The sequence below is a fragment of the Emydura macquarii genome, unplaced genomic scaffold, assembly GCF_026122565.2.
Source record: "Emydura macquarii macquarii isolate MOO-44397 ecotype Brisbane River unplaced genomic scaffold, CSIRO-AGI_Emac_v2 contig_746, whole genome shotgun sequence".
Taxonomy (NCBI): domain Eukaryota; kingdom Metazoa; phylum Chordata; order Testudines; family Chelidae; genus Emydura; species Emydura macquarii.
In genome coordinates this window covers 199,411-214,320 of record NW_027130883.1, presented here as the reverse complement: position 1 = coordinate 214,320, position 14,910 = coordinate 199,411, and the positions used below count along the sequence as shown (strand labels likewise).

Genomic DNA, 14,910 nt, shown 5'->3' with positions numbered 1-14,910 from the left:
CACCATGGGACGCCTGTTGTGGGGCGGGAGGCTGGGTGTGGACACCGGAGGGGGCAGGGCTGGTGGGCATGGCTGCTGGAGGACACCTGTTGTGTGCGGACTCAGGCTATTGCCTGTACACGGGGGCGCTTGTCGGGGGAGGCGGGCGGCTGTTGTGTGCGGACGGCTGGCGAAGGGCAGAAGCCGGCTGTTGCCTCTCAACCACACATCCCAGCCAGGTGCCAGCCCCACCCTCGCGTGGGTCTCATGGTAGCAGCCCCCCTCCCTGGGAGGCGGGTGTGTGGATATTCCTTAGCGCCGCTGCTCGGTGGGGGGACTGTACCCGCTACCCCCCCTCCCATGGGGCCGACAGCGACTGTAATATGCCCCCTCCCCCACACCATGTATTAAAGGTTGTGCTGTTACATGCGACTGCTCGTGGCTGGGAGGGGACCCAGGGGGTGGTCGGGCAGTGGGGGAGGGACTGAGCGGCTCCCCAGGGAAGGGACGTGGGGGCGTTAAGCCTGCAAAAAGTGGGGGAGGAGCACAGCAGGGGCACAGCTTACCCCACCCCTCTGAGACCGAGCCAGGCTCCAGGGAAGAAGGCAGGTGAGTTAGCAAACAGGGGCACCTGGCCAGCAGGTGGCGCTGCAGCAGGAACTACAGCTCCAACCCACCCCGCTACTGCCCCCCAGTGGAGACACGGGAGGACTGCCCACCCCCAGGGCTACCCAGACCCAGGTCGTCTTAGGGGGTCAGAGCCTGCGCTGCGGTGCTCAGCCAGCCCCCCACAGCTGGGCTAGCAGGGAGCTGCAGGTAGGGAGCCCAGGGCTGGGCTAGCAGGGGGCAGGGGGTCAGGAGTGAGGGGCCCTGCCCAGAATTATTCAGCTCTGCAGGTAACAGGTTGGGGCCCAAAGCACTGGCGGTAACCGCCTCTCCTTCTGCCCCCCAGCCAAGCACCAGGGCTGCCCTAGGGGGAAGGGAGTGAGGCTCTAGCCCCCTAGGTAGCCCTGAGCTCCGCCCCTCCAGCAGGGGGCAGTACTGAGCTAGGGAACACCCCCCCTGCCCCGCCCCAGGGAGAAAAAACAACCAAACTTCAGTGATTGAACAGGTAAGTAAAAAAACCAAAACAAAACCATGAACATTTATTAGCGCGGAGCCCACGGGCCTGTGGGGCAGATTACACAGGTGCCTGCCCCACAGGGGCACTGCTACCCCCCTGGGCTGCACTCCGGGGGGCACTGGAGGGTCCATGGAGGAATCTGCCCTGGGCCAGGACCTGTCGTACAAGACACAGCGGAAGGGGGTGGGGGGGAGGCGGCTGGCCACCCAGCACCATAGCCCCCGCGGCAGGTGGGATCTGAGTGTGCCTGGCGTCTGTCGGGGCCCCCAGGGTGGGGGGCGGGAGCTAGCAGGGGTACACAGCCCCCGCCGGCTATCTCAGCCCCAGCTTCTTCTTCTCTTTCTGCTTCTTGCGCACCACGTCGATGTTGCGATCTTTCCACATGCTTTTGCGCAGCTTGATGGGACGGCTGCCCACATATTTACCTGGTGGGGGGCACAGATGGGGGGCAGGGGTCAGACGACGGCACTCCCAGAACAGGGGGGCGGATCTGGCTGCACCTAGCCCCACAAAGGGCTCTTCACACACCCACCCATCTCCAGGGGGTCTACGTGGGCCCCACTGCCCCATATCTTGCATCGACCGCCAGGCCCTGCTCCCACAAGATGCTTTCGGGCCGCCTCAGCCCTGCAAAGAGACAGGCTGGGGGCTGCAGCGGGGTCAAAGGGCAGCCAGGCCGATGGGGTAACCTGCCTCCCAGCCACCAGCGGCCCCAGAGCCGGGCATGACACCCTGACCCCTCCCCCTGGCCATCTGTCCCCGCCCCCTCACCGTTCATTTCGCGCATGGCGCGGACGTAGTCGTTGGGGTCCTTGAAGCTGACGAAGCCATAGCCTTTGGTCTTGCCGGTCCGCTTGTCCCGGATCACCTTGGCCTTGAGGAAGGACGGGTAGCGGCTGAAGGCCCGGGCCAGGATGTCGTCGTTTACTTCGTTGCCCAAGTCCCCGCAGAAGATCCGGAAGTCGTCTGGGATGAGGGCGGGAGGGGAGGAGTGTGAGGGGGGCAGGGACTCCACCCTGTGGCTCCATCACCAGGGCGATCGTCTGCCACAGAGCTCAGCACCTGCTGCATGGCACGAGCCCTCTGGCTCAACCCCCATCAATATCCAGTGGCAGGGAGTTCCAGAGACCAATCCCCAACGTCATTCCCCCTGCAGCAGGGAATCCCACAAGTTAACGCCAATAATATCTTTGGGCTCTCCTGCACCCTGCTCCAATCGGTGATCCCTCCCCTCCCCTGCTTCAGCCACCTGGGATTCCCTCACTCCCCTCTCCAGCTGATCGGGACCCCCACCCCACTCACCTGGGTCCCACTCTAGCAGACTGGAGTCCTCCCAGCAGCTCCCGGCTGCCGTGCGGATGCAGCGCTTCAGCTTTTCCTGCCTGGTTTTCTTCTTGTCCTCAACCACCGGCTCCACCATGGGCTGTGGGGGAGGCCATGGTCAGCAACAACCCCCGGTAGAGCCCCTCCCGCCCCCCCCGGGGCAGAACCCAGAGCAGCCCTCCCCCTGCTCTCCACTCCCCTCAACAGCAGATAAGTAACACCCCCGACCTCCACAGCCCTCCAGCCCTGGGCTGGCTCCAGACCACCCTCTGCCCCACCCATCCCTCCTGGGGCCCCCGCACACAGACCCCCTCCAGCCTGGAGCCAATGGGCAGAGAAGGAACCACCACACAATGCAGACCAGGCGCCACCCATGCAGCGCCCCAACAGTAGACCCCTCCTATAGGAGCAGCCCCCTCACATTGGCGCAGGACCTTTCTTAATCCATTGTCCCTGGCACAGACTCCACCCCCACGTCCCTACCCAGCCCTCCCATAGCACCCCCCACTCCAGCCCTCCCCAACCTCCTTGTCCCCCCACTCCAGAACATACCCCCCCCCTCCACGGACAGAGAAAGCCACCCCCTCACCTCCACTGGTGCAAATCCAGCTTCGGGGCCCCGGGGCCGCCGCCCCCGTAGGGGCCCCAGCTCAGGCCCACGCAGCACAGGCAGCACCCTGGCCTCTGGCATCACGGGCTCCACCTCGGGCATGCTGGGGCCGATCACAGCCTCCTCCAGCCCCACGGGCTCCTTCTCCTCCACCACGACTGGCGGGGGCTCCCGCAGCTCCTCCTGCAGCAAAGGGGTCGGGGGAGACTAGCACCAGGGCCCATACTACTGCAGAGAGATTAGCCTGTGGAACTCCCCACCTCATTAATCCAACCCAAGGGGAGGGGGTTGTGTGGCAGCCTGTGGGACTCCCTGCCCCATGAATCCCATGAGGGGTTAGCCTGAAGCTGAGAGTTAATTTGAATATTCAGGCAGGAGGAAGGCCCACAGGCTAATATAAAGGAATTAACCAACAGGACTCTGGAGTTAGCCTGTGGAACTCCCTGCCACTGGGATATTTAATGGGGTTAACCTGCAGAACTCCCTACCTCTGGGACAGGTATTGGAGGCTCTTCAAGTTCCACGCACTAATCCCCAAAATATTGACGCAGTGGGGGAAATCCCTGGGGTCATAAGGACTTAAACCCAGGGGACATCAAAGTCTTTCCCGCAGGACCCCTCCACCCCCGCTACAGGGTGTGGCTGACACCTGCCTCAACGGTCTCCCTGCATTTCCCCCCAACCTGGCCTGCAGATTAATTCCAGGATGGCCCCCCAGCCACAGGGATATTGACGCAAGCAGTTTGGTATGTTTTAAAGGAGCATCAGATGTTCAACAGCCCCATCCAAAGCTGGGAGAGGAAGGATCAGGGCTCTTGAGCCACATGCTTCAGGACAGGAGCAGAGTCGCAAACTGGGGTCAGGAAGGAAGCCTCCTGTGGTGTGGGGCCCAGTACGGTGTGTCACGGGGATTAGGGGTTATTTTCTCTCAAGCACCAATGGAGGTTGAGTGGCAGAGGGCTCTGCCTCCCACAACTCCAACTCACCTCTTGTTTTTTCACTGGTGGCGCGGAGTACACCGTGGGGGCTGCCTGGATCACCATGGGGTTTATCTTCGGAGCTGCCAAGACGGGGGGGCGGGGAACCGACATCAGGGGAGTGATCGGGCCGACGGGGACCCCGGGTCCCACCTGGACAGTGGCAACAGCAGGGCCATTACAGGGGCTAATGCAGATGGCTCACCTGGCCTGTCTCTCTGTCCAGCTGGCCGACAGAACCCAGAATACAGCCCCCTCCCCCGCGACACACACAGCTGGCAACACACTCAGTGCTGAAATGCAGCTACTTCAGGGGTGGGACATGGCAGCTGGTGAACGGTCACACAGCAACACCACACAACAAATGCGGACTGTCTTGTACCAGAGTCAGCACTGACAGAGGGGGAGCGCCTCCCTCTACCAAGCCCCCACCCCACTCCCTGCGGCACAGCACCCCCTAGCTGAGGCCAGCTCTGACTGCGAAAAGAGAACACCCTCTACTGAGCAGTCCGTCTGCAGCTCCCTCCAGCACCCATCCTTCCTGTTAGTCTCTCCTCCAAGTGCTGACCAGACTCAACCCTGCTTCGCTCCAGATCCGATTCCATGGTATAGCTACAGACTCCACCACCCCATTGGCTCCTGCCCCTCCCTCACACCCCCTCGCTAAAGGAAAAGCACTCACTGGCGGGCCAGTTCTCATCGGTCCTATGGCCCCCAGGGGCGGTCCGGGGGGCCTCTGCAGGGGGGGCCCCATCATCATCTGTGGGCCCTGGGGACCAGGCATGGGGGGCCCCACCATGGCTGGGTGGTGAGGCGGGCGCATCGCCAGGGGCCTGGGAGCACCTGCTATAAGACAGACAGACAAACAGACATGGGTTTTCCATTTCTATGACAACAGGTTTCTGGCTTTGATTCTGGAACTAGCCCCTGATCCAAGGAGGGAGGGGAATTCAGGAAGCGAAACTGACCCAACAGGAAGTGAAACCGATTGGGAAGTGCAAAGAAAAGAGCAAGCAAACTGCAAAAGTCACTTGGAAAACAGGCTTCTCCCTCGTGCTCTGGTTTTAGCATTTCCCCTGATCAAGGAGGGAGGGAGGAGAGAATCCAGGAAGTGAAACGGGTCTCCCCAGGCTCTGGGCAGAGAACAGAGTGAACAAACTGCAAACCTCAGGATTTATAAGAAGTTGTTTCATTTTGCAAGAATCTCACTTAACAGGAAAGCTCGAGAGGGAATTTTTACTTAAATACGATGTAAGACTCAACGGTTTCCTGATTTAAAGGGAGAGCGCTGGTAGAATCCAGGAGCGTCATGCTGGGGTAAAGATGGGGCTGGCAGGGGGGAAGCTTACCAGATCTCTGCAGGACGTGAGGCACAAAAGCTGGTCGGAGGATGGGAGGCCTCTGGGGAGGAACAACTGCAGAGGGTGAGAAGAAGGACAGTTTTATGTTAAGGCACCAGTCTGGGTCCTGGGTTCAAGTCCCTGCTCTACCTAAAGCTCCCTGCATGACATTGGACAAATTACTTTGACTCTTTGTGCCTCAGTTTCCCCACCTGAGAAACTAGGAGAATGGTCCTTCCTTTATCTTGTCTAGTTATAACAAGAGCTTCCAGGGGCAGGGACTGTCCCTCGTTGTGTGTTGGGGCAGAACCCGATCTCAGCTGGGGATGCCACTGTCTCACAAACAGACCAAGGGCACTAACTCTGGTATTGATCATTAGAGGAAAATCTCTCCTGGACTCCAGGCTGTAGGACAGCATTGCACAGGGATTGTGTTACGCTGAGGGAGTTGCATCTGGCTGATCAGGCAGCTGCCTTTGGAGGAGGGGCCTTGTTAATATCCATCCACAGCCATCCCGATTCTGTAAAGCGATCACGCAGTAAGTCAGGCATTCGGGGCGAAGGAAGATGGGAGCTGGAGTCCCCTCCCCGAATCATGACCAGAGAGCAGGTGCCCACACCCACATCAGCAGCATGGGGCAAACCGAGTCACAGCCGATTGCTGGCTCAGCTGGATTCATTCCCACCGGTTTGTGACGTCAGCACAAATGACAGAACTAATACGATATCGTCTCCTATCTCTTTGCTGCTGAAGGATCCCAAAGCACTTCAGGGGCTGCATGTCCAGTAATCATTCCCTCAGTGCTGAGATGCAGCTGTCTCTAGGGTGGGGCACAACCACTGTATACACGCAGCTGCATCTCAACACTGAGGGAATGATTACTGGATATGCAGCCCCTAAAGTGTTTTGTGATCCTATGTATGGGTCGCCAGTGCAGGGCTGAGATGCAGCTGCCTCTGGGGTGGTGTACAGCATTTATATAGCATGTTAGGATACGTTAGGGTTAGGAACAAACTTTGCCTGAGAGCAGATTATTCCATAACTGTCCACTAAAGGGTGCATTTTGCACAGTCCTCTGAAGCAGCTGGTATTGGCCACTTGTCAGAGACGGGAGACCTGGTTAAGTGGGCCCGCTGCTCAGACCCAGACGCGGGGAAGATGCCACATGAGACAGGGCCACAATTCTGATCCAAAGAGGCAGGATATCGGGCTAGATGGGCCCACTGCTAAAGCTGCTCCCCAGAAGATGACTGTTCGGTAGCCCATGTATGAAACGAGTTACCAGGTCTCTGTCAGTTCCTAGCTATATCAATGCCCATAGCACACAAACCCAGCACCCACAAATAGCTCATCAGCAGCTGTGGCAGAGAAGCTGCAGGCTGGCCACGCCCCCCTCCAGATGGTGAGGTACAGGGGGACTCTTGTCCTGTTGCCGTACCTGCCCTGCGGATGAAGAGGGGGGTTCGGTTCTCGGGGCTGTCGATCCGGCACCTCTCGCCAGTGCTGAAGTTCACTCAAAGAGAAAGAACAGACACATTGCTTTGGAATCTCAGACACGCCATGTGAAGTCAGACACCAGGCCACCGAGACATGCTACGTACCTGGTCCCACGAACGGCACCGGGGGGGCTACGATGGGGGCCACAACGGTGGCTGCGGCAGCCGCTCGGGCTTCTAAGCTCTGCTGGACCTGGAGCAGAACGGAAACATGAACCAAGAGCAGTAGCTGTTAATGCAGACCTCTGTAATACCCATGGGGGAGAGGCACATGGACCAGCGCAGAGGGAATACCACCGCTCCCCACACCTCTGCACTGAAACAACTGTCCAGAGGCAAACAGGCCTCAAGTAACACAGCCGCCACCTTCCTAGGAAACATCTGTCCAGCTGCAAGAAAGGCCAAGTTGGTTAAAGGGCACAGCAGGATCAGGACAGAGGCTGAGCAGTGGGACTCAACAGGGCAGCTGAGGGAGTGAGAACTGTAAGCCTGGCATAGGAGTGGGGGATTAATTTAGCTCGAGATCCAGCCACAGCACTGGCCTCTAACAATACCGCACCCATCAGCGCAGAGTGGCAAGGGGAAATGGACAGGCCCACCACAGAAATGAGAGTGGACAGAGAGCCAGAGACCCACTCTGCAGCAGAGCATGGTACTGATACATGGCAACAGCCCATTAGTGGCCTGAGTCCCAGCCACACTCCGCCTACGACCCACCAAGTCAGCTGCGCTCTGGGACAACGCACACCCCAGCTGGTGCATGTGAGAGCCAGAGACGAGGCATTCTTGGGCAAGGTGAATCCACAGTGGGAGCAGCTTTAGGTCATGCTGAAAAAGCCTTCCTCTCCCACAGAGAAATAAGTCTGGTCGTGGCAGAAAAGCTAAGAGCCCTAAAATGGGGATCAAGACTCCACTGTGGTAGGTGCTGGACACATGTGACAGAGACAGTCCCTGCCAACCTGGGATTTAGACCATATGCAATAGGTGAACAGACAGATGGACAGAGAAAGAACATGGCAACTCAACCCATGGACAGGCAGCTGGTGTGCTGTGGCTACTGATTTTCATGCAGAGCAGTTTTCATAGATTCCAAGGTCTAAAGACACCATTAGATCATCAAGTCTGACCTCCTGTATAACACAGGCCAGAAAATTTCAGCCAGCTCCCCCTGTACAATCTCTCATGTTTGACTAAAGCTTCCTTCAGTAAGGCATCCAGTCTGGATTTGGAGACATCAAGAGATGTGCAATCCACCACTGACCCGGGGAGTATGTTCCAATGGTTTGTGTGGGTTAAACTAAACAGGAAGAAGACATCCTTAATCTGAATTAACTTCTCAGTGTAGACAAGCCTAGAATAAGGTAGGACAGTGGTTTTCAACCTTTTTTCATCTGCGGTTCCCTAAAAAAGATTGAAAACCAGTGAGGTAGAATGTGAATTTAAAGCACAATAGCTATTCTTGATCAACTCCCTATGTGGACGACCTTATTCCGATATGAGTGTTCCCACATGAAGATAGTTAGGATCAACTATTCCTAACTAATTCCATCCATAAGCAAGGCATAATTGTAAAATCTCCAGGGTAAGGAATGTCTTTTTCATCATGTGTTTGTACAGCACCCAGTGGGGAGCCTGGTCTATGAGCATGATTGGCAGAATTAGGTTTTTTTAAAATAATTTCAATGCATGGGAGGGGGGTGGGAACTCACTCCCTAGCGATGGGTGCCACCACTGTGCCCTAACCCAGACAAACTCATGGACACAGAGCAGTGATGGCAGGGAACAGATGGAGAGGGGCGGGACTGGAGAGTCACAGAGAGCCCACATGTGCACAAAGCATCTCTTTTTAACCTCTAGGCTGCCACCAAACTATACTCCTTTATTGCATTCCTGGGCCATTGAACTACAGGGGCATACAGCGTCACCCCCACGACGCTCATGTCCCATCATGGGGGATAAGCCGGCGCCTTACCTGCTGGTAGGTGTTGGTGGCGATGATGGGCCGAATCACTGGGACCGGGGGCACTGTGGGCACAGCTGGCACTGCCAGAGCTACTGAGACGGCTTCCACCACTGGGGCCCCGGGGGGCAAGGAGACAGGGGCCCCCAGCACCTCCTGCTCAAACCTGCGTGGTGTGGGGGACGACAAATGGAAGTGCGCTGAAGTCTCCCCATCCCCAGCCCGGGTTTTCTATGCCTCTGCCCTGAGTCCCCCAGGTCTTGGTTCCTCAGGTTCCCCCCATACACAAGGGCCCCCCCTTTTCCAGGCAGGGTCTTTCACCGCTTTGCCCTGGTCTCGGCCCACCCGAGTCCCCCCGCAAGGGCTCCAGTTACTCTCCCCGCCCCGCACCCCTGAAGGGTTCGCCTCCCTTTACCCGTCACTCCCCAGGACACGCCCAAGCCTCTCGCTCCTTCGCTACAGCCCCCGCCCCCCTTCCTGCCCCAGATCTCCCGCCCCGCAACCCCGGGCTCTGCCCATCCCGACCCGCCTCGACCCCCAGCCCTAAGTTCTCAGCTGAACCCCCCGCATCCTCTCCAGGCACCGCGCCGGCTTCCCCGCACCCAGCCCGGCTTCCCCGCCGGGATTCCCAGCCCCCCGGCCCAGCCCCCCGGCCCAGCCCCACGTCTCCCCTCCCCGCGCCCCGCCCCCGCGCTCACAGCGCCATCTCCGCCTCCATCTCTTTCAGTCGCTCCTCCCCGCTCTTGGCGCCCCCCGCGGCTGCGGCCCCCCCTGCGGGGCCGGGTCCCGGAGCGGCCGCGGCGCCCCCGGCGGGGGGCGGGGCAGGCGGAGCCGCCATGGTGGGGTCGGGGTCCGGGACCGGGTTCAGCCTCCGCCGCACCGCGCTGGGGCCCGACACGGCCGTTTCCGGCGGGCCGGCAATGACGTAAGGAGGCTTCCGGCACGGGGCCAGACACTGCCTGCGGCCGGAAGGATTTTTCCGAGTGCCACTTCCGGCGCACGCTTATGACGTAGTAGGGGGGGGACTTTACCCCGCCTCCTTGTCTGAGCCCCGCCCGGCCCGCCCAGCCACGCCTACCGCGCTTGCCCTCCTCCCTTCCTTGGTCCCGCTGATTGATCCGTCTCGTCTTGGGGGTCTGGGGCAATGGGGGGCTGGGGAAGGGCAGGTGGGGGTGGGGCGGTGGGGGGCTGGGGAAGGGTGGGGGTGGGGCTGGGGGTGGGGTGATGGGGGCGAAGGAAGGGCAGGTGGGGGTGGGGAGCTGGGGGGCTGGGGATGGGCAGGTGGGGGTGGGGGCCTGGGGGCTGGGGAAGGGCAGGTGGGGGTGGGGCGATGGGGGGCTGGGGAAGGGCAGGTGGGGGTGGGGCGATGGGGGGCTGGGGAAGGGCAGGTGGGGGTGGGGCGGTGGGGGGCTGGGGAAGGGCAGGGGGGCTGGGGAAGGGGGTGGGGCAATGGGGGGGGGCTGGGAGAGGGCAGGTGGGGGTGCAGAGAATCAATTGTGGGGCTGGGGAAGGGCAGATACTCAGCCGCCTCAATTGGCCCTCACGCCATGAGAGTGGGGCACTGGGCTGGATGGGCCCGTGGGTCTGACCCAGGGCAGTGGGGTCCCGGGGGTGGGCACCGGCTGGATGGGCACAGACACAGGAGGGGTCTGATCTGCTCTGGCAATCCTGGATGGCAGACGAGTGACACCTGAGTGGCTGCCTGGGAAGGGCAGTTCTGCTTCTAGTGTTCAGGACTGCGAGGGGCACATCCCCCCTGGGCTGGGGCTGGGGCTGGGGCAGGGATGGGGGGGCAAGCAGCTTGTGTTTCCTCCCTCACTTGTGCCCCCTCTCCCTGGCACAGCTAGGTGGGAGTCACCTCATCCTAGATCCTCCCCGTCCTGCTCTCTCTGTGCCTGACCCGCTCCGGGATAACCCCTGGACTGGGGTGTTTTGGGCAGCAATGCACAGCTTTGAAACCCCCTCCTCCCCACACACACACACACAGGTGCAAAGGGGCCACTGGACAACAACAGATCCAGCCTGCAGAACCAGGCACCTTCCATTGCCATTTACATCCATGCAAAGCGGGGACTGGAGAACGCCGGCAGGTTTGAATCTCCGACTGTGGCAGGGCAAGGGATTTGCATCCTGCTTTGCACAGAGGGGACGTGCATCTCTGCAACGTGGCCCTTCATGACGGAGCAGAGATACAATCACAGAATCATAGACCCACAGGGCTGGAAGGAACTTCAAGAGTCGTCTAGTCTAACCACTGCCAAGATGCAGGATCTGACGTGTCTAAACCATCCAAGACAGATGTCTGCCCAGCCTCCTCCCCAAACATCCAGGGAAGGATCTTCCACGACCTCCCGTGGCCGTCTGTTCCACTGCCCGACTGCTTTTACAGCTAGGAAGTTTTTCCTGAGAATTAATCTAAATCTGCTCTGTGTAGTTTGAACCCATGGCCTCTTGTCCTGCCCTCTGTGGCAAGAGAGAACAACTTTTCTCCATCTCTTTTATGGCAGCTTTTCTAGTATCCGAAGACCGCGGTCATATCCCTCCCTTAATCTTCTCTTTTCCAGACTAAACATCCCGTTCCTTCAACCTTTGCTCACATGGCTGCATTCCACCCCTCCGACAATCTTTGTCGCTCAGCCTCTGGATCCTTTCCAGTTTCTCCACATCCTGTCTACACAGCGGTGACCAAAATTGGACACAGTACTCCAGCTGAGGCCTAACCAGTGCTGAGTAGAGTGGTGTGGGTGGCAGCTGGAGGATTGGATCCAGGCTGCTCTCGGGGCCTGAAACTTGGAGCAAAGGAAGGCTGCATTCGATGGGAGATTGTATGTTTGTTAAATAGCTCAGATACGTCATTCTTAAATTCCTTCTGAATTCTTGCCTATGCCATCTGGCCCTTGTGACTGGTAGCTCCTAAATTTATCGGGTGGTTTCCAACATTTCTTCCTTTTACCTTGAAACTCACAGCACCTCCTCTTTTGACCTGTAAATGTCAGGGATCTGCCCAATGTTCCCTCTGGTGAGAGTGGATGCAAGACAATAATTTAGCTTCTCTGCAGTGCCTTTTTCTTCCTTAATTGTTCTCTTCCAAGGGCATTTCCACCGACGGGCTTGCAAGCCCCTGGAGTCTTTGCATTGAGATCGGGCATCTCAAAGTTGCTCTCTAGCTCCGCCCCCTCTCAGCCAGACAGATTTCTCGCTCCAGTTCTAGAGGTCCGAGCTTGGACAGGGACGTGTTCCCCAGTCACTGCCTCTAGGTGAACCCAATCAGCGGCAGTGTGGCCTAGTGGCTAGAGCAGTGGACTGAGCCTCTGGCGACCTGCTCTCTATTCCCAGCTCTGCCACTCACCTGCTGGGTGAATTTGAGTCTGTCACGTCCCCTGCCCATGCCTCAGTTTACCCTTCTGTGTATTAGTCTGTTCGGTTTGGGATCTGCCAGCATTTGCAGTGCAGCCAATAAGAGTTATGTCTGAGCAGACGCCTGTAACTTCTGTGCACTTCACGGTCCCCGTTGGACAAGCTCCCAGCATTAATGCGCTGGCTGGGTGTGCAGCTGCTTCTTGGTCTTCCCGTGCAGGAGGGCGGCTCTTCCCACCGGGAAAAGCCCCAGCTCTCAGGAAACACCTTGCCCAGCTCCGGAAGAGAAACTAATTGTTTGTACCAGCAGCAGGATGGGAGCAGCCCCTGGCCCTGGCCCTGCTGCCGGTAACAAATGGTTAGTGCTACACAGAGGCCACACCTGCACATGGAGCGTCTGGCTGGCTGCTCTGAGAGCGCGACGCTGGTGGTAGCAGTGGGATCGGCAGCAGAAGGAAAATGGCTGATGCCGTTGTTTTAAGGCCAGAAGGGCCCACTGGGATCATGTAGTCGGACCTGCATGGCATGGTCAGAGAACCTCACCCAGTCCCCCTTTCCAGTCGGGCATCTAGCCTGAGTCTGAAGCCACCGAGAGATGGCGCGTCCACCACATCCCTGCGGAGTTTGATCTGCTGGTTAATCTCCTTCGCTGTTAAAAATCAGTGCCTGATTTCTAATTGGAACGTGGCTGGCTTGAACTCCCAGCCGTTGCTTCTTGTTTGACCCTTCTCTGCTAGATTCCCCAGCCCATTAGTACCCGGGGTTTGCTCCCCTTCTACACCAGCATCACGCCACCTCTCGATCTTGTGTTTTAATCAGATAAAGAGAGCGAGCCCTGTACGGCTCGCCCTGTCAAGCCATTCCCCAGCCCTCCCATGATTGTTCTTGGCTTTTCCCTGACCCCTCTCATTTTTCAACACCCCATGGACCCAGTGTTCCAGTATCCGTCTTGTCAATGCCATGTATAGAGGGAAACATCCCCTCACGGTCATCAACTGATACCTCCAAGGTTGTCTAGGAGACTTGCCCACATCCCAGCCTCTCACCCTAACCACTAGGCCAGCCTTCCTCCCAAAGAGCACCCCCAAGGGGGGTTGTGCAGCTGATAACCTCAGGGTTGGGACGACTCAAACCAACCCGTCTGGGTTTTATGCATGGCGGGCACAACGAAGCGAGACTATTCCATCATCTGTTCATGAAGCCGATGTGTGCCTCAGTTTCCCTCTGTAGTTAGCATTGCTGCTCCCTGGATGAAAAAGGGTTAACCATGCTCCTGGAGCAGAACGGGAGATGCATGATGCATGGGTCACCTCGCGGCCTGGGTGGAACGAATGGGTCTTTAAAGAACTGGTGGAAACCGAGCCAGCTCCACAGAGGATCCGGAAAAGTCAGGAGCCCCCCCCAGCAACTGAGCAGTTGACACAGAACAGCCACACATCCTGGCAGGCGGCGCGCCTGAACTCGGCTCGAGAACAGGGGAGGAAGGTGGGAATAAGAGCTGCCCTTCTGGAGATACAGCGCGCAGCTGGGTCGGAAAACGAGACAGAGGATACAGCTAAAAACCCTCCCGCAACCCCCAGTCTCCGAGCCCAGAGCAACTGACTGGGACTTGCAGGGTGGGGCTCAAAAGAGTCCACTTAGGTTGATGTAGCAAAGCCGCTTGGCGGGTGTGAGGAAGCCACACCTCATGCAACATAGCTGTGCCAGCCAAACCCCCAGGATAGAAGCAGGGGTGGGGTAGGCCACTGCTCCGGGAGATGGATTACCTACAGCGACGGCAAAACCCCTTCCAATGCTGTAGGCTGCGTCTACACTACAGGGGTTAATCCAGCGTGGCTACAGGTCGCAACACAGGGCCTGAGAAAAAAAGACCTCGGAAGACAATGTGACAAAGCTGCCTCCTGTCTGGAACAGCTCTCCCTCAGTGAGAAAGACACCTAGGAACTGTAGCCCCAGGGGCTGCTGGGATTTATAGCCCTCTACCTCAAGGCCTGCTGGGAAAGGGAGGGGCAGGATATAAGCAGTAAGCAGCTCCAGCCTGCCTTTGTTACCGCAGTGGGGAGTGTTGAGGAGCTGGGGGGGAACATGCTCTTGGCATAATCACTGCTAGATGCGGGGAAGGACCATGATTCTCGTCCTGGGGTTGTGTTAAAGAATTCCCCACGGGTAACTGCAGGAAGGAGTCAGTTGAAAATGTCAGGGGTGGGTGCGGTGGGATCCTCTTTCAGCAATAGCTGTGAGTGTCCTCGCAAAACCCAGGGCGGGGCAGTGAGACGCCGAGCGGGCCTTTGACTGTTCAGTCGAAGGGGCAACGTTGCAGAGAGGAGGAGGAATAGGAGGACGGAGACACAGAGCAAGAGAAGCTGGGGCTGGACGCCAAGGCCTGGATCACTCGAAAATCGCCGTTCTGTTCATTCCCTCTGGAGCCTGCCATTGTCGGAGACGGGAGATGGGGCTAGAGGGAGCCTGGGGCCGATGGCCGTTCTTAGGAGACCTTGGGGAACGTGACACAAGACCAGCAGCAGACGCCATGGATGGCCGCACCGTGTGTAGGGGCAGCGCTGACCGGTTGCATCTATCCCACAGAGCGTGTGGTGCCCCACAGACTTGGGCAGCCTCTCCCCGTCTCGCCCCCTTCCAGCCGGGCCACGATCCATCAGCCCCCCGGCGCTATCGAGCCCTCGGGGGAAGTGGGGGCGGGGTTCTAGGTGCAGCTGGGAAGGGGGGTCTGGTGTCTTGGGGAT

At 58.6% G+C, this 14,910-nt stretch overlaps 1 protein-coding gene across 2 annotated transcripts; it reads right to left on the bottom strand.

Annotated features, from left to right (window-relative positions):
• Positions 1–464: 464 nt before the first annotated feature.
• Positions 465–9,700, bottom strand: RBM42 (RNA binding motif protein 42). Of its 2 annotated transcripts, none has more exons than XM_067542881.1 (11): positions 9,508–9,700; positions 8,822–8,975; positions 6,955–7,042; positions 6,792–6,866; positions 5,362–5,427; positions 4,695–4,855; positions 4,022–4,165; positions 3,015–3,218; positions 2,405–2,525; positions 1,874–2,068; positions 465–1,527 (listed from the first exon to the last, which is right to left on the bottom strand). In XM_067542881.1, the coding sequence occupies exons 1-11, from the start codon at positions 9,645–9,647 to the stop codon at positions 1,415–1,417; spliced, it is 1,461 nt and encodes a 486-aa protein (XP_067398982.1). In that variant the 5' UTR covers positions 9,648–9,700; the 3' UTR covers positions 465–1,414. The 2 variants fall into 2 exon arrangements, with proteins under 2 accessions (XP_067398982.1, XP_067398981.1); XM_067542880.1 differs by having other exon boundaries at positions 4,695–4,858; positions 9,508–9,687.
• Positions 9,701–14,910: the final 5,210 nt, after the last annotated feature.